The sequence below is a fragment of the Taeniopygia guttata genome, chromosome 6 (assembly GCF_048771995.1).
Source record: "Taeniopygia guttata chromosome 6, bTaeGut7.mat, whole genome shotgun sequence".
Taxonomy (NCBI): domain Eukaryota; kingdom Metazoa; phylum Chordata; class Aves; order Passeriformes; family Estrildidae; genus Taeniopygia; species Taeniopygia guttata.
The window spans coordinates 17,116,045-17,135,422 of record NC_133031.1 but is presented as its reverse complement, the minus strand read 5'-3'; the positions used below and the strand labels follow the sequence as shown (position 1 = coordinate 17,135,422).

At 39.7% G+C, this 19,378-nt stretch overlaps 1 protein-coding gene across 5 annotated transcripts in view; it reads right to left on the bottom strand.

Moving 5' to 3' along the window:
- Positions 1-1,764: 1,764 nt before the first annotated feature.
- The window catches only part of USP54 (ubiquitin specific peptidase 54), a 91,651-nt gene continuing 74,037 nt past the window's right edge, over positions 1,765-19,378 (bottom strand). For all 5 annotated transcript variants that reach the window (XM_072931527.1, XM_072931531.1, XM_072931529.1 and 2 more), the window contains 9 exons: positions 18,489-18,628; positions 17,338-17,511; positions 14,313-14,432; positions 12,984-13,176; positions 9,243-10,696; positions 6,794-6,912; positions 5,529-5,669; positions 3,900-4,086; positions 1,765-3,180 (listed from right to left, as the gene is read on the bottom strand). In XM_072931527.1, coding sequence (XP_072787628.1) covers positions 2,525-3,180; positions 3,900-4,086; positions 5,529-5,669; positions 6,794-6,912; positions 9,243-10,696; positions 12,984-13,176; positions 14,313-14,432; positions 17,338-17,511; positions 18,489-18,628 — 3,184 coding nt within the window. In that variant the 3' untranslated portion in view covers positions 1,765-2,524. The remainder of the gene's footprint in view (positions 3,181-3,899; positions 4,087-5,528; positions 5,670-6,793; positions 6,913-9,242; positions 10,697-12,983; positions 13,177-14,312; positions 14,433-17,337; positions 17,512-18,488; positions 18,629-19,378) is intronic.

Sequence of the window (19,378 nt, the reverse complement as noted above, 5' to 3'; positions counted from 1 at the left end):
TGAAAAAGCAATCTTAAAAACCTTTCCAAGTTACATTGCTTTGGTTTTAAAGGATAAAAAAAATTTCATTCAATGAGCTAGAAGAATGATGCAGATAGCAAGATAATTAAAAAATAATTGATCATGCTTTTTCTAAAACATTTTCTGAAACTTTAAAGGTAATTCCATCAGTAATAGTAATGGTGAAGAATTAGCCTTTAAAAAGCCCACAGATACGTAACTAGACTTGAAAAGATTCTGGACTATGCACTGATAAAATGCTAGAGGCAGCAAGCACAGATGGATGAAAATATACTTTTGCTTTTTACCAGCCACAGCGCACAACAAGAGACAGCACAGTGGTAGGAGACTTCAGAACACATCTAACTTCAGTGAGGTGTTCGTAAACTCCAAGTACGTTTTTATCTTTGTCCAAGCTTGCAGAAACACTGACTTAACCTACACTGCTTGTCCAATGTCTCTTTATAAATATAGCAGCAGTACGTAAGTGCTTCTGCACAGTTTCATTTACCACAGCAGGAACATAACCAAAGACTGCTACAAAGAGCATTACCTACTCTCTCCATCAATCTTCCCTTCTCAAAAGCTTCAGCACCCCATTGCTGCTGAGGACCATCTCTGTAAAGGAATCTATCCACTGAAAGGAGGAAGGAAAATTTAGACTGATTACTGAGTGTTCCTTAAAAAGAGACACATCTGAGTGAAGATATGCACACATTTCCTTTTATTCTGCCTTTTTCACCTATCCATCTGTTCCTTCCTATTCCAAACCACAGTTTCTTTTGCTTTCCTCCTTCTCCCTACACTTCTGCCCTGCCCCTCTCCCAACATAACATTAGATCCAAATCCTTAATGAATTCCAATATTCTGGAATCTTGTCTGTGCTTTCTATGTCCTACCCAACCATCATTGGTAAGTCCATTCCAGCAATGTTAACTGTCAGGGGAAATTATCAGTAGGACAGTTCCTTCCCTCTTCTCAAATTCCCCCATCTTAATGTGGGTGCAGTAGCCTTTGTTACAAAGAAACAGGCACTTCCCTTCTCGAAAGCAGAGCACATTCTGGTTAACTCCCAAGTGCTGCGTGCTCCATTTCAGCACGTGCTGCTCAGCAGGTCTAAATATGATTTCCACAAACAGCAGGTACAAACTTGGTTGCCTTTGCAAGAAGGAACTGTGCTAGGTAGTTCCTTTTCCAAACACAGAAGGCTCATACTTACATAATTTTGCTACTGCTAGGACACCAAGTTAGTTTCCATTTTATTATTGCCTTCTTTTGCTCCCTACACAAGGTCTAAATGCATATTACAAAGACAATGAGTGATCATAGAAATATAGGGAATAAGAATCATATTTAGGAGAACTGACATTCACTTATTTTAAAAAGGTGAATTTAAGTATGTATGGCATTCATTTCATTTAATTCCATCCAATGATTTTTCTGTATATCTGCATACACTACCATTTTGCATAGATGTTGTAGTTTTCCTTAAAACAAGTAGTCAGTCTCAAAACACTTTCTGAAGGACACTTAATTATTGTCCATTATGAGGAGAAATTTAAGTGCTGAGTAGTAATGAACACATCAAGTCCTGACTCAAAATCAGGCATATCCTCCAATCTAAGTCCTTATTACATAAACTTTATTAATTAACTAGAACAAACAACTTACTTATGTTTGTTCATGTGTAAGAAAATTAATCAGAAGTTTACAGCCAACTGAAGAGTAACGCTAAACAGAAAAGAAAGCTCAAACACAGACGGGTAAATAGAACTATTTTCATAGATTTATTTGAAAAATACTTACAAAAGCAAGTATGCTTGACACTAAAATAGTTAAACTTATTCTGTGTTTACATCGGTGTAGTTAAGCGTGCAGCATTAACAGTCTGTTTGAAGCATCATTAGTTTGCTTTAAAGAAGTGGAGAAAACTGGGGTTTACTGTGAACAATGTCTCCCTGTCACTTCCTCTGCAGCAACTACAGCTGTGATCTCTATATGAGATCTCAGAACATTGAAAATCGTGCTTGCTTTACTAACTACCACCTGCCAAGTGCAGATTTACTGGAACCTGGAAGGTGGGTCAGTTTTTTTTTCCTAGGAAGGAACAGGAGAGAGTAAGGAGAAGAAAATAAAAGGATTGGTTTCTTTTTGTGAAGAATTTACCAAAGCTACATTTCATGAAAAAGAGTTCTTAAAAATGTCCTTTTGTTAGTTGCCATCTTCCTTCAAAACATGTGCACACTTCTGAACTCACCTGTAAGCAAATTACCATTCCTACAGCACTTGTTTGCTAGGAGAGGCCAGGACTAGAATAGTTACGATTCCCCATCCAGACAGCAGTTCAGTAGTGTCAGAAATGAAATACAGTGCAATTAGTTTTCACATCCTGTATAGCTACATTTTAAGACAAAACTGGCACAGATACTGATTGGAAGAGTTTCCTGTCTCCATGCAATCCACACTCTGGCAACAACCACAGTCCACAGAGTGGTGTACTGGGGCACATGGAGTGAATGGGATCTCACCAGCCATTATTTTGCACGGTGCCAGTAGCTGCTGCTGCTCGAGCCAGCATATTTCTGTGTGCCTCAGAAGCAGAAGAAAAAGTCCCATTCATCACATGCACTGGCAGCATTCGCCTCCTGCCAGGCTGAGGGGTGTAGCTGTTCTCTCGCCAGTCTTCTTCTGGAGGCATATCTACTCTCCTTGGACCCGGGGCCTTCACACAAGAGGGGGGCACAGGGCAACCTTGAGAAGCACCAGGATCCCAAGAAGGCTCACGTGGTATTCTTAAAGTGCTGTAGTCTGTGCTGGCTGGTAGTCTGCAACCGATGGCACAAGATTCACGCATGTGACGCTGTGAAGGCTGCTGGAGGAAGCCTTCCTGTAAACTCTTGCCTGACTGGCCAGCATGTTTCCCCCAGAGCATTGTTCGCTTATCTGGTAAGGTGGCTGTTTGTGCGGCAGGATAACTTGTGTTCAAACGGCCAGAGACACTTGATGCTCCACCTCCTAAATGCAAATTAGGAAGAGGCTTTTGCCCCTGGGAAAGGGTGCCTTTGGGTACACAAGGGAGACTCCCACAGCTCAGTGCCACACCTGGGTAGTCTTCACCTTGGAAAGCTTCACCCCTGTCAGGCACAACCAGAAGTTTCTGGATGATGTTCTTCTGATCTCCTGAAATAAAATTTTTTAAAAAAGGTTTGCTTAGTTGTAATTTTTGTTTTATCCTCTCTGAACTATCAGCTGTGGCCAGCAGGTGACAGAACAATGAAATCACTAGTACATCCAGTTACTGGCTGACATGCAATTCTGAATAAAAGCTAGCTGTACCTTTTCCAGCATTCATTTTCCTCACTGCATTTCCTCTCCTTATCCTACTGCAGCTGCTGTCACATATTTCTTTACTAGCCCCTTGTTTCATCATAGAGGAGCCCAACAAAGCATTCCAAGGCTGGTAGATCAAACTGGTTTTGATGCTGTCACAGGAAAATAATTCTCATGCAGGAAGTAGTTATTTCTACTGGCACATGTAGGAATGAGTAACATGTGGGAATGAGTAACTTGTGGAATTACTCTTATACATGGCAACAAGGTGGTGGGTCTTATTACTACTTTAACATTAAAGTAAATAACTCATAAAAATATTGATATGACTTTGTATAAAGCCATCACAATGTTTCCATAAAGGTTATTGGCCTCGGTTACGCACATTTAGCACAGAACCAGAGAAAAATTCTGAAGGACAGAGAAGAAGAAACATGATTTGTCCTTCTAGATTTGTGGAGGAATTCAGGCAGATAGTGAAAATCCATTATCAAAGACAAGAACGGAGGAGCTGTATTTCAGCAATATTTCTGATCACGAAGAAGGATGAAAAGTCCTGTGATTATTACCTGACAGTTTACGTGCCTTGCCCACCATGCTGGGCATCAGTACATCATGGGGTGGGTGCTGCACCTGGTTTGGGTTGTGCTGGGGATCAAAGGGAAATACAGGAGGATCATGGGGGAAAGGAAGGGAAGTGGAGCTGGAAGAACGGTGGCTGGTGTCCACTGGCATTTTCCTCGTATTTGGTGCTTCCTTTTGTAAAATGAGAAAGGAGAAGAACAGAACATAAAATGATGAGTAAACACAGAGTTGGGTTGAAACAAGCAAAGGTGGTGTTGATCCAGGGAAGAAAGGGATGAGTCACCGGAACAAAAACATGCATCTCTATGTGAAAAAGACAGACAAAAATTGCATCAATCCAGTAATGCTCTTACTGAAGTAGTGGGCTACATAGGATCATTAGACTGGAATTGTAACAAAAACAAAAAGCCAGAACAAACACAAACCACTCCTGGGGATTTGGCTGATGAACTGAATACACAAAACAATTTCAGGCCAGTCAGAATTGTAAATGGTATGCTACACAAGCCATGAAATATAGTATTGCTGATGCTTCCTTTCCATTTTCTACCAGGCTTCACTGAAAGCTCTGATTCCAGACTCTGAACAGATTTACCTGTGCTGTACCATTTGCCTCTATTAGGAGATACCTACCCCAAAAAGCAGGGATGGCTGAATGGCACAACAACAAACCATCACAGACTTGAGTGCAGTGCCATACTTGAAACAAACAACTATCCTGCTGGCTGCTTGTGTTGTGGGGATAGAAACCTTAGCAGAAAGAGCACGTCTTGGACAGCTAGAGGTTTGTAATGGCTTCTGCCAGCACTTCCAGGTATATGAGAGCCCTTAACTAAAACATGCTGAGGAGTAAACTCATCGAAGTTGACATATACTTAGTTTATGTTACACAGCACAGAGGTACAATTGGACCAACCTGTCTAACTGATTTTGCAACTGAGACTCTTCTACAACTGTTACAGAGTTGGTTTCAAATAAAAGCTTGTGTAGAGTTTGCAAAAAATTCAGTCCAAGCCAAAAGCTGGCATTATATCTAGCTATATTGCTAAACACTATTACTGTTTTTCTGACACTTTTAAATTGCATCTAAGACTACTTAACAAAGAGGACAACGGAAATATCAATCCCCTTACTTTTAGTCATTTTCTGTATGTAACTGCTTACACCAAATCTTGAATTGTCTCCCCTTTAATGTTTACTTTTACTCTTTAAAAATGCTATTTGCTTAATAAACTCGCAAGAGAGCAGAAACTTTTCTTTTAATACTGGTGGGTTTTTTTTAAATTATAGGTGTATGAGAAGCTTTCCTGAAAATACTTTAAGTCAACTGAAAAAAATGTTTATAGTAGTTGTTTCGCATACTGGCAAGTAATGACATGCCAATCAGCTGCAGCAGCCAGCACTCTGCAATGATACCTGAAGAAGACAGCTTTGCTACTTATATAAAAGTTCATTCTTCTTCCAAAGACAGAACAAAAGAGACAGGCTTTTAACATGGCTTATTATTGAGTTGTCTTCTGTCTTGTTTGTTAACCAATAAATAAAGACAGAGAAAACAGCAACCCTACACACAAATGAAAGCTCTTTGGAAAGCTGCACAACATTCTACTTACAAAACTGTGAGAAGAGACCAAGGTCTCTTCTCTGTTTGACATAACTGTCCCACTGAGACTGCGAGCAATGCGACGGAAATTCTCTGCACTGTATATTTCCTCCTCTTCTGGCTCCCTGCTATGTTCTCTGGTATATGTGACCTGCAGACAATATCATACATTTCAGACAAGGTTTTCATAACATCAATTTTATACGGTAATTACAGGCAATGGATGAATAGAAATATAATGGAGCATACTTCAATGATATTTAATGACCTCTTCTTTTCTGAAATCCTTCATTCAGGTCCTACTTTGAAAACTTAAGATAAAAATGGTCTGTTTGGATCTACTGATTAAAAGAATTATTCCTTATAGTATTTCTTCCCTTAGTAAATATACACAGATTGATTTGTCTAAATGAGATAGGTTCTTTTATAAGTATCTAAAGTCAGGACAAAATGTCTTTAGTCGGATGAATCTACCTAAAGGACTGACTGCTGCTACAGCCATCGCTGCCCCTGGAGAGACAATCATGGCTGCAGCTGACAGTCATCTTATGATAAAATACTACAGTCTTCTCATATTAAAAAAAAAAAAAATCCTAGGAGTATTTGATGAATGCTGGAAGCTTGTTAACTTTATGCTAGCAAGGGAAATGTTTATTCTATCTTTCCTCTCTTTTGTTCTACAGAAGAACAAAATCTGAGTTCCCTTTAACAAGTACAGAGATATTACACGAAATGTCATTTCCCCTTGAAAATACTTCCATGTCTTCCTATACAGGCAGTTATATGTAACTGCCAGTTATTTAAACAGTTTCTTCCCAGGAAAAAAATGAGAATCTTCTCCCACTCTGAGGTGACTAACCCCACTAACTGTAGCAAATACCAAATTATCACCCACTTTAAAAATATGTAGTGACACAGTGGAAAAAAAAAAAAAAAAAAGAGCCTGAGCCCTTGCAAGTGGTAAAATTAAGAAGCAGTTATCATCAGTTGTGATGCAAGGGAATCCATGTCACTAAGCTGAAAGAGACTAGATCTTAATGTTTTCAGGAGTGTGTTCCTCCATGCCAGAATTTAGATAATTTGATTGCATGCAGCATGAATCACTCATATTTTAGCTAGTTAATCATGAGCTAGACTGCATTTAAAATTCAAAGATTAATATCAATGACCACAATACCTTTTTCATATTCCACTTCACTTATGCCACTGTAAATTCTTTCTTGCACAGGGCAAGCCCTTCCCCCTCCAGTACATCTTAAAGTACCAAAATGTCACCTTGGAGGCAGAAGAGACAGTGGATCCACACAGACTGCGCTCGATCTCTGCCGTTGGGGTTTTCGACAGACCCATGCCAGCTGTAGCAGGCAGCTTCTTCACACTCGGGTTCACAGAGACTGGGAAGGAAAACACTGATTAAATTCAACACCTGACTGCATGTTATGGCACATTTCTGACTACCTTAGGTCTGACTCCAGCAAAGACAGAGGGACTATACACACAGAACAAGAAGTCACAGATCCTTGGAACATGAATACATCAGTTAACACCCAACATTTCAAGGGGAGACAGCCTATCAGGATACTATGCCTACTTCCCTGGCCCTTCTGCAGGCTTCAGGGGAGCAGTTAATTGAACTACTTAAGATTTAAATTATTTAACTGCACACCAACACTCGCCTGATACAGAGGTGAGATTGTTTAGAGGGCCCAAAAAGACGAAAAATAAGCTTCCAGAAGGAAGTTACCTAAAGTTATTTGGGATAAAAAAGTCAGCCCCGGTTCCCTCCCCACACATTTACCTGTTCCTTCCCATTCAATGCTACAGTTTCTCAGCCACTCGCTGTACTGGTTAATTAGTTGAAAGTGTTATTTTTAATTAGGATTGCTACAATCCACTTGAGTGCAATCCCCATCAACCAGTTACAATCCTAAAATTTCTCATGGAATAGACAGATCAATGGCCTAATTTAAACCAGTCTCAGGGAGTTAGTTCCTCTAAAAAGGAAGAAAGGTGATATGCTGATAATGCCACATTTTCTGCATTGAGGTGGTTGCATTTGGCTTGGCTTTAACTGTGCTGTAAAGCCCCTCTCATGAAACAGAGGCATTTCACCATGATTCTGAATGCAAGGGTCTGAAAAAACCCGTGGATATGGGCCAAAGTTCCAACAGCATTTGAAAATGAATATGTAATCCAAGTTAAGAGAAAGAAAGAGCAGTCCTAGACCTAGGATTAGGTTGAAAACAATCAGGTGATTTTCATCCAGTTCATCACAGTAGATGCACTTGTTCAAACTTTTCAGTTTTATACAGAATTTGCAGAACTTAGGAAAACCTAACTGAAAGTTACAGCAAACCAGAAAATCTTAAATACATACTTTACTTAAGAAGAATAACCCTATCTCATATCATATATATGGTGGGAAAATAGGCAAGAAAATAAGAAATGGGTCATTTGATGACAGATCTCTGGAACTCCAGCTACCACTAAAGAAACTGGACTTTATGATGGTAGATTTCCAGAAAGAACTTCCAAAACCAGACAGTTAAGTAGGAATATACAAGACCTTCTGATTCAAGCCCACGCAAGACAGTATCTGCAAAGTTGTGAAGTCAGATCCTGCCTGACTCTGAAATTAAACCAAAAGGATAACAAACGATAAATGGCCACATTTTGATGTCGTAACTGGTCTGTGAGTGGACTGCAAGACACAAGAGTTCCAGAGAAAACTCAAGGTGTTCAAAAAAAACCTGCTCAAGACTTTACTGCAGTACTCACTCTGGTCACAGCCAGGTCTGACATTGTCAGGAATGATGGGGGCTCCATCGCCATGGCTGCAGGGCAGGGGAAAACCTGCCCTGTGTATGCACTGCAATATACATCATATGTGTACAGCTAGATCTGTGTCACTTTGGTACCCATTCAATTTCAGGGTGCCTTGTATTTAACCAGAAAATTCATAGCTTTAATACTGTGACACAGATTACAAAGAAATTTGCTTCCCTTGCGGAGTAGAGAAACAAGGTTGCCTTATCTCAGGCAGATTAGATCAGCTAAAATGGAACCCGACTGCTGTCATCAGACTAACTGAATGTCTCCAGCAACAGCTGGATGTTCTCACTGATGGAATCTGTTCATTTTCTTTCAGCACCAACTACTCCACAAGGTCTCATGGATCCTCACGTACCCTCAGTGCTGCTTTCACAAGTAACCCTCCAGAACTTAAAGCAGACAGTCCCTAGCAAAACACAGGTTCAACTCTCAGATCTTGATAAACTTTAAGAAGTTATTTCCCTCAACCAGATACAGACCAAATTCTCAATTACAACACAATCAGATAAAATTCACCAATGTGGAGAATATTAACATGAGGGATAGAAACAGTTTTAATAAATTCCAGAGGGGATGCAGGACTTTCAAACAACAAAATTCCTTAGCCTGACATGAGCATCTAGCTCTCTACTTGAAAGCAGGATCAATTTTTTCTATGTTACTCTTAACAGATGTTTGTCATGATCAACAGCTACTCTGCAGCCACCCCAGGCAGTGCTATCACATTGCTTTCTCCAGTTAGCTGGAAAGTTTCCAGAGTCTACAACCTGAATTTTTCTGCATCTGTGCACAAATTAATACCCGTTTAATTAAATCGACTAGAAAATGCATCTTCACCTACACTGCAGTACATAGGCAGGTCAACCAAGAAAAACAACTGCATCATTCTTACCTGATTGGTCAAATGGATACCTAGCACTGTCCTGTCTTCCCAAGAAAGGCCTAGCGGCCTGAGATGCCTGCAGACTAGTCTGATAGAGGGATTCCAGTTCTGAGAGCTCCTGTTCTGTGTCTTGATTCCACTGTGGATGCAGGTGTACTGGGATCCTGCTCAAGTCATCTCCAACTGCTCTCTGATCAGAAAGGAGTGGACTCCTCCCAGGTACAGGAAGCCATTCAGTATTCTTATTAGCCTTCTGAGAACTGTAATACCTAGTAACATTATTCACCCAGCGGTCCACAGGCATAGAGGCAACCATGCTACTAGCAGCTTCATCATCCACCTCTTTCATTCCTCCATCATGACAGTGCCTTTCCACGTAGGGTACAGGGTCTGCTATGTTCTGTCCACCTCTTCTACACAGTTCTTCACTGTGAGAACAAAAACTCATAGAAGCAACATGTTGGGCACTAAAACCCCTCAAAGAAACTACCCCATCCCTAATATCCATAGTTGAGTGTAATTTTTCAGAAGACTGGTTTTTGTTTTCTTGGTTTTGATGGATTAGCTGTCTGTAACCGGAAGATGAATGGTTGATGAAAGATTTTTGTGTTAACTTTGGAGACTTCTCATCCTGACACACTGCAGTAATCCAGTCTTTTTCACGAGTACCTTTTCTCTGGGAGACTGTATGCATTTTCTGAAACTGCTCTGCCAAGGAGCGAACGTGTCCCTTTGTACTAAAAGCCTCAGATTTACAACTGTCTGCTGCGCCATATTCACCCTGTGAGGGAAATAAAATCTCCTGGCTGTTTGCTCTGTAGGACTTATGTTTCTGCAAAGGATCCGAGGAGCACTGCTGTGTAGGGGATGAAGTTGCAGGGGCCACTGCATGGTAGGCCCCTAAAAGATCAATGCTGGGCCGCACTGGAGAGCTTGCAAGTTTGGAACAAGGACTGTGCTGGCTGTCCTTTTCGGGAGATGCTGCTTGTGGTGGATGTGGACAGGGAAACAGCATAGGCAAAGACCCAGAGTTTACTGTGTTAGCCTTGGATTGGTACTGAGGTGTGAGAACAGGCACTATGTTATGAACCTCTTCTAACTTGCTGCTACTGCAGCAATCCCTATAGTCTTTTAGCCCTGTGGCTGTTGTGTCAGCAAATTCCCCACTCCTGTGGGCTTCATTCTCAGTTCTTGCAGACCTCTCTGCCAACCCTTGCCTATAGGGAAAAGAGGGAACTTGGTCATGAAAATCAGCAGAAGCAGACTGGAAGTTTGGAGAGATCCTGTTGGATGAATTGCTTTCAGAAGGGGGCAAGGAGGAAGACTCTGGATATAATGATGAGTGCAATTCATGGCAGGAAGCAGGTGGGTGGAAGAAAGAACTGGACCCAAATTCCACTTCTTTGTTGGGTTCCAGTGGTACCTCCTGGCTCAGCAGTACTTGGAGCGGGCCAGTCTGTTCACTAAAACACACAGAAGAGTAATTGATTAGCAGTAGTCATTGCTTATGTTTATTCCTAGGGTACAGACCTTGCACTACCTGGCATACCGCTCAACATACTTTGCTCACTGTACTCTGATGAAGACTTTGCATTAATTCACTAGACACATTTGTGTTAGTCCTTTGCTTCTAACTTTGTTTTCCTACTCTAACAATCTAACTGAATCAATTTCATATTTTTAAGAGTACTTTGCTACAATTAGGCTCTATATAAAGTATTCTTGTACAGCACTAGAGGCATTTCAACCAGTACACTGAGTATGTGAGCAGGAATAACTAAGAAGAGTAAGAATAGCATTTATATAAAATAAAATAACCGTTTCCAACAGTAACATCTTAAATATATTTTAAAATACTTTGGGCATGTTTGTGATCTGAACATGAACTGACAATATTTCTGTAAGGTCCCCTCTCTCCAGGGGAATTTAATGAAGAATGACCTGACAAATGGAAGAACAGGTTGAAATTTTTCTCATATCATTTTTATAGTCTCATTTTTTGAGACGAAATAAAATTTAGTATTTATTATATATATAATTTTTTATTAATTTAATAAAAACATTAAATACAGCTCAAGCTAATCACATAACTATTACTCTGCAATAACTTGTATCTTAAGCATACTTCTTGAAAATAATATTCATTAAGTATCAATGCAAGACAGTTATATTCTTGAGTCATACACGTCCCTGGCAATTTTCTGCATTTAGTTAGCATTTTAATATACAGACAGAACAAACACTTCTAAGTACACAGCCTATGAGAAAATGGCAAGCTACACCAGCTTCAGCAGAAAACTTAAGGCAACTATAAAATTACTGCTTTGTTTCCTCCTTGAGATGCATGGAATGAAAGTTATCATGAAGTCCTAGTTGATGTGTGTAGTAACAGAGTATTATTTGTGAGGAATTGCAATCTTTGTACTCTCTACAATGTTATTTGTATCAAAGCTGAGTACAGAACTCTGACTACGAAGAGGGTTTCTTTTTCCTTGACTGAAATGTTAACATTCAGGTGGATAAAACATTTTGCAAAAAAAACCTGCTCTTTTCACGGAGCAGCCATGAGTGAATTTAGCATTAGCAAAACTAGTTAAGAAAGTGCCTTTCATTTTCTTAGAATCTGCCAAAATGCCTAATTTTGAGCTCTGCATTTCTCCTGTAAGAGAGAATATAATGGACCCTTGATTGACAACAAGATCAGCTTTCATTACATGTAATTCAGGTACTGCAGGAAAATAAAAGAATGTTATGAACTACAGCCTGGCAGGTGTGCAAATAAGCTGGGTTTGTATATAGCTGTAGCCAGCATTTTACAGAAAGGAACAGAAAAATTATTCTCATCCAAGATTTTATCTAAGCTTCTGGTAATACAACATGTAAAAAAGGGGAGAGGGGGAAAAAAAAGTAACAGTTCAAGAAATAGCCTAGAAATTGGATAGGGATGGTCTAGTGCTAGGAGGGAATGGCATGGGAAGAAAGAAGGATTAAGTTGCGTGCTAAAGACAGTAGGAAGAAAGGATCAGTTATAGCAGAGAGTTAATTATGCTGTAGTTAAAGTCAGAATGGAAGAAAGAATCATGAAGAGACACTGAGGAGGGCTGGTAAGCCAGGCTACAGGATGCTAGGAAGCACAGAAAGAAAATGAAGAATGATGGAGTAGTCAAGGTGACAGGATCAGGATCTGGATTCAAGAGTTGTACCAGTGCACCACTAAGAGAAGTGGACTAGAAAGAAAAGATCAGTGTACTCAACAGGTTTCAAACTACAGAGCACTAAACACACTGGCTGATGTTTCCAGAAAAAAAGCAACTATAGCAAAATTTTGACTGTAGTACAGTCTTTTACTGACTGAGCCCTGAAACTGCTCCTGATTATAAACAGTCACATTTCATTCTAATTTATCCCCACTTTTTTTAGCCAGATTGTCTATTGTATTTTTTTCCTTTGAAAAAAATGAGACATCAATACTGCCAGGCACTGACTGCTACAATTCTGTGTCACAGATCACATTCTGAACACATGCACATTGGACTATTCTATAAAGACTGGGAGAAAGGGTGGTGGGGAGGGGGAAAATGGGGTAGTTGACTGTTTTATAATAGATTTAACCTAGAGAAGAAAAAAAACAGGTGTAACACAGTAGGACTTGGACTCTCTGGGGAATATACATAGTTTGCTACTTCTTTCCAGACTGCGCTGCTCACAGACGCAGCCCAGGTGCGTGCCTAGGCGAGGTACTCGCACTACCTTGTAGACTGGGCCATGGTGCCGCCCTGGGGTGGGTGGCAGGCTGGCGGAGGCAGCGGCTGCGGTGGCTGTTGGTGCTGCATGCGATCCTGGAGGCTCCGGGCTTTTCGGATACTGATTTGCAGCTTCTTATCGACTAGGGCTCTGCTGTGAGTGCTAGCGCTGGCATCATGCATGGCAAGTCTTAGTTTAGCTAAAATGCAAAAGAAAACATAGCAGAAAACAAACAGAAAAAAGGAATAAAATTGAAAAAGAAAAAAAAAAAGGAAAAAAGATGCAGCAGGAACAAAAAACATGGACCATGCAAATACTGCCACAAAAGAATTCACAAGGATGCTACTGTTTCCATTAATGCACATTCAGCTTAGCCAGGAGTACAAACATATTAACTGAAACTAAACCAAAATAAAATAAAAATAATATCCTTGTTTTAGCCCAATTTCTCATCCCTTCATACAGGCTCTTTGCAGCCCTACTACAATGATGCTTCATTCTGTCAGGTACTCTTCTCCTGCATTCTCCATACCTGGGACTCCCTTTGTGTGCAGGAATACCCAGCTGGGATTTGAGATTCCTTGCTGGAAAGAAAGCTAATAGAGCTGTTACTACAGCTGTATGCTGCACCCTTTATTCCGCAGTCCATAAAAGCCAATTTCTAAATGAAAACAGCACAGGAGCTACTCACCCTGTCTGCAGCCATTCTACACAGACAGAGGGGAGCATGGGGTGAGACAGCCAGCCAATCATAATGGAAAAACACCAAAAAAAAATGAAACCACATAGCACACATTCTCAAAGGTCACAATGCATTTAAGCACTTCAATGTCCTAATGCTTTTTTCTTCATGAAAATTAATGTACAGCATAGTTCACTTCTGCTAATCCAAAAGACTCTAAAGTGGGCTAACATTTTCTTCCTATGCTATACCCTCCATGAAAAACAGGGGAGCTTAATGACCTTTGCAATTTGGCCTGATGATGTAGAAAAATTGAGTGGCAAGGGGAACCACCTACCAGGTGCTTGCAGAAACATTAACAGTTAGCACCAAAAAGGGCACATCAGCACCCCAGTGCTATTATTACCTTAGCACTGGAGAGAACAACAAAATGAATGCAAACATGAAAAAACAGAGATGAAGAGGAATAGGACTAAAACTCCCAAATGGGAATGTTTATAACAATGAAAAATTCTGTCTAGCTGCATGTTCCTAAAGAGCAGCTGGACCCCCATATCACGACCTGACCACTTACTGTGATGTGGTGTTTCAGACTCTATTCTGTATTAGTAAACAGTCAAAGCGCAGTAGCTCAGGCGGTTAAGGTTACTTACATATAGCTTCGTTACAGAGAGCCAAAGCTGCAGCACAATCCCCCTTCTGCTCCTGATTCAGTGACTCTTCAAAGATTGAGTCTGCCTCCTGCATCGACTTCTCAAAGCCATCACTCCTCCCTGTAAATGGGCAGCACCCTTCATTTTGGTTTCATTATTGCAGAACCCTCACTTACCCTCATCCCATTTGTGATCACCAAGTCCTTCCACACACGGATTCTTGCAGAGGCTGTGCATATCCCAGACTGCACCACCTAAACTTCCCTAAGCAGAAGTACATCTTGAGCACCCTGATATGCTTGACATGCACACAGTAAAACTACCTGAAATGGATTTTTTTTCCCTCAAGTTTTCTTTAGTTGAGAAAGTTGTACTGGCTTATTCTACTATTTTCAATGTTTTAAGTCAGTATAAGAGATGGTACAGACATAGAACAGAGTCAGTTCAAATTACTTTGGTCAAGAAGGAATTAAAACTAAATTTAGAACCAAATAAAATGTATCAGTAAAAGAAATAGTATGTTAAGTTTCCTGATAAAATACATTTGTCTCTTCTTCATTAAAACGGAAACAAACTGAGACATGTCTGGGGAAGAAAACTCGGAGTTGAGTGTGAACATAAATGCCTACATTAAATACTTCTATAAACAAGTGTAGTGCATACACTTAACTGCTGTAAGTCAGAATATAAAAACCCAACAGTCTTGCAACCTGAAAAACAAGGTGATGGAAGCTGAGAAGAAAGGGACAACTGTCAAGAATTCCTTTTGCAACGATTTACAAAACAGTGTTGGAGAAGAGAAGGATAAATCATTCTGGACACAAAAAGAAACTGCGTCCTGGCATCATAACATAAATTTCTGAGAAGAAGAAATGCTCAAACTATTTTGTGTCACCTATTAGGCATTATGCAAATTATGCACTAGAAAGTAAACATTCAAATGAGGCAGGGAAAAAAGAAAATAAAACTTGACTTTTACTTTGTTTAGGGGTAGGTCCTTTTTAATGGAACATGTCTGTCACTGTGGCAGAGAACGTGAATACCTTTATCAGCCAACAGTAAATTACATTCTCTCAACCTGCATAACACATGCTGTGGTCTGACCTGCTCCCTAGCACTGCTGTGCACAGATGTAAATACAAACTCTTTTACACCAAAGAACCTGCATTAAAAGCTAGTACTGGAGAGAGAATGAGAGTTGTTAGAGCAGTAAGTTAATCAAGCAGCACCTTCAGTTTCAAAATCAAGGCATCTGAGGCTTGTAATCAAGGACTGAATACTAAAGTTAGCTTTCTTTGCATGAATTTAGCAGTTTACTTGAGGGGAAAATGAGTCACAAGTATTCTGGAGTTCTGCATACAAGCAAGTCCTCCAGGCAGTCCAGCAGTCTGTTAAGCTATTATATCTCTGACTGGGAGGGGGAAAAACTTAAAAAGAATAAACAAAGGCTTCCCTAGATCTCAGGTCAATGCATCTGAACTCCTCAAACATTCTACCAAATTCTTTTCTGATTACGCATTAACCTAGTTTACTTTATTTCCATCAACTAATAGAATAGATCAAAAAGAGGGGTAAAATACTAGAGAATACGCTGTTTTCTTTCATGCAGGAGAAGCAAGGAAGACAACATGCTCAGCAATAGACATTTACTTTTCAATTTTAAAATCACTGGCATTTATACTACAAAAGTAAACACTACACTAATAGAAAAATATATCCATCTACTCTGGTACATCAGAATTTTTCACCTGGTTACCAGCATGCCACAGTAGGACTGTAAAGGATTATTGATGGTCATCAAAAATTATAGAAACATTCCCAGTCAGACATGCTCATGGAGATCATATTGTTCAGCTGCCACTGGCACAGCATCATTCTGCCTGCTGAGCAGTTGGCATGGCTGTATGTTGCAAAGCACAGTTGGGATTGTGTCCAAAACTGGCACTGCTGTGGGCTTGCACCTCTCCTTCCTCTCCTTGAGCAGCGAACCAACAACCTCAACTCTTTTCTACAGCAGGCTGGAGGATGTAGCGAGGAGATGCCAGGAGGCCTGGCAACACAGGATACCACAGCAGGTCTGCCCTGATCATACATACTTTTGTTGGACAGAGCCCAGGTATTCACTGGCTCTGCTCAGCCTCCAACACTCCCCAGTTAAGTGTTCCAGCAGGTTTCAAGGCTCACTCTTGACTGGATCAGTGCACTTTATCCCACCTTTCTCCTGAATCCTCTTACTGGCTGATAGAGATTCAGGGCTAATACAAAGTATTACATGTGAATCCTGTCCTGTTCCCTCTGCTCCAGTTGCATCCTTCCAATTAAACCTGTTTTGCTGCCATCTCCTGCCAGAAAGATAAGGTGTCATGGAAAAGACAATCAAACTTAGATTTTGGTTTTTAATTATTTAAAAATTCTTTTTCCTTAGAAAAAGATAGGCAACCTAAATCCAGTTCAGCTTTTCAATTAGATCCAGCCAGAGTACTTGCCCCAACACCTGTACCATTGGTGCACAGCCAGGCAGGGAGAAAGACTGCAAAGTACAAGGGCAGGAACAAACAGAACTGCTAAGGGCTGCAAAGGTACTAAAGTCAAGCAGAAACAGAACAATAGTTTATATTAACCACTTCTGCTGCAAGTGGAGCTGAGGTGTCTGAAAGGGAAAAACAGCAGCCTTGCTCATTCCAAGATGCTGGTTAAAGGCTTACAGCTAAATCAAGGTATCAATACTATCAACAGTGTATATCACTGAAAAAATGGAAAAATGCAGATATATTCAGAATATCTCTACATTACTTTGCTTTTTCATTTAAGGAGAAATTTGATCAAAATACCAAGCAGTTTTTTAACTTTCTATAGGTTTGAAATGGATAATATTTCACCTCCTGAAGGTACAAAACTGTAATGGGGGGTGGATTTGGAGACACACACACACACACACACACACACTAAGTCAGGAAATTACATTCAAAGGTTCAAAAAACTTCAGCACTACCATCTTGCAAAATGTGCTGTATTCAAAGGTTACCCTGATTCTGCAGTTCATCTAGATCCATGAACCTGCTGGGACGGGGATTAAAGCCCATTGCGGCCTCCATTTCCTTTTCTCTTTTTCTGCGTAGTTCTTGCTCATGTGCTCTCCTTGTCACTTCTTCCTGCAATTCATCCAGCTCACTCTTTAGAGGAGCAAAGATTTCTCCACCTTCAAAACAAACAAATGTCTTTGATATCTGTACCTCTTAAAGTATCCCTTAAAAGACAAGGAGAGTAAAATTAACATTAGGTAATAACAGTCTAAGAGACCACAGAACTGTAAAACATAAATTTTGTTTTGTTAAGTTTTACTTATAAAAATATACTAGTGCTTCAAGCTCCCCTGCAGCACAGCCCATGGATTCACTGACTCATGAAAACAGCATATACAACAGAAAGAATCATTGGAAGAAATAACCCTAAGCTGATGATGAAATCTTGAGGCTTCTTACTGTGTTTATAACTTGTAAATAAAGCTATGTCAAATCAGCCAGATCACTAGCTCATAGAAGTTAAATGGATTCCATTGAGATGTTTTTCACCTAACTGCACAAAGTGGATGAAAATCGGAGGAAAATAAAGCACCTCAATATTCTACACAACAGAAATTCATCAGTTCTCATTATCAGTCCAACTATTACTGGTATTCAGAAAGTGTCTCCCCTGCTGCCTTTCCCTTCCCTCTCTGGAATAAAGTATTTGCTTAGAATGATATATAAGCAGAAAAGCTTAGCCTCAGCCCAAACAGCTTGTAATAGAACATTCCCAGTTCTAACAGTTTTGAATTTTGTACAGAATTACAAGCTGTGTTTCAGGACTCTACTAAGTTATGAGCTATGCTTGGGAAGGTTTATTTGACTGATGGCAGAATACTGAGTTATAAGAAAGAATAGGAAAAAATAGCTTTATTTTATCATTTAAGTGAATACATGAAAGACATGCCAGAGCAACATGATCAAAGGAGTATTTCAACAAAGATTTTTGCAATCCCCTTTAGTAAATCTTATAATTATTTATTGTAAAACTGTTATGTTCTTAAAAGTTGTTTTTCTCTTATATTTTTTCTGTGAACATAAACATCCAGAAAGTAAAGAACAACTTGATACATTTTACCTTGCATAACCACCCCTACAAAGTGTATCTTACCATTTCCCATGGTGTGTGGACTGTTTGTCCAGCTCCCAATTGATGAAGCTGACTCCACTTCCAAGATGCTGCTACTGTGAGACTTTGGAATGTTACGCCAAGCAGGAACAAATCCACCTGCTCTCTTCATATGAACATCCCTCCAAAAAGAGAAATTATAGTTTACCATTTGACTAATTTCTCCAGGAAGAACAGTATCTACCTTTTTTGTACCCACACAAACATATACTTCCATTTTAAAGTAATTTTAAAAGAAGTCTACCATAAGAAAATCTTGGGAGAAACATGGGAAGAGAAAGTTAACAAGGAGGACAGTAATTCTATTCTCCTCCATAAGGTGATGCAATTAAAACTGTGGTCCACGAGTTATTCAGAACAGATTCTTACACATTATTTATTGGCCAGAAACAGTGCCAATTTGTGATTACCTGAAGCTTTCTAAGTCAAGGAAAGAAACACATTGTGCTATCTATTTATTTTTACATACAAATATTTCAAGTATGTCTGAAAACAAAGATTTCTATACAAGGCTACTGATTTCTCATTTTGTACAAGGTGTCTATGAATCAATGGTTTAATAGAAACAAAAAGGACTATGCTACTCAAAGTACAAGCTTTTAAATCACAGACAAAGGGCACAATTATTTCAGATGCATCACTTTAGACCATATTTCCCAGTCATTCAAGCCTCGTCTTTTTCTCTGCTCACCAGCAATAAGTTATCAATATGCTGAGAAGAATAGGCTCCCATTTCCCTAATATTTCTCCCCTGTCCCAATAAAGCTGTATTTAAAACTAGGACCATTGTTTTGCAAAATGTTCCACACCATTATTTAACTACAAAAAAGAAATCAAGACTTCAATCATTCCAAGCATGAATTTTGGTGAAA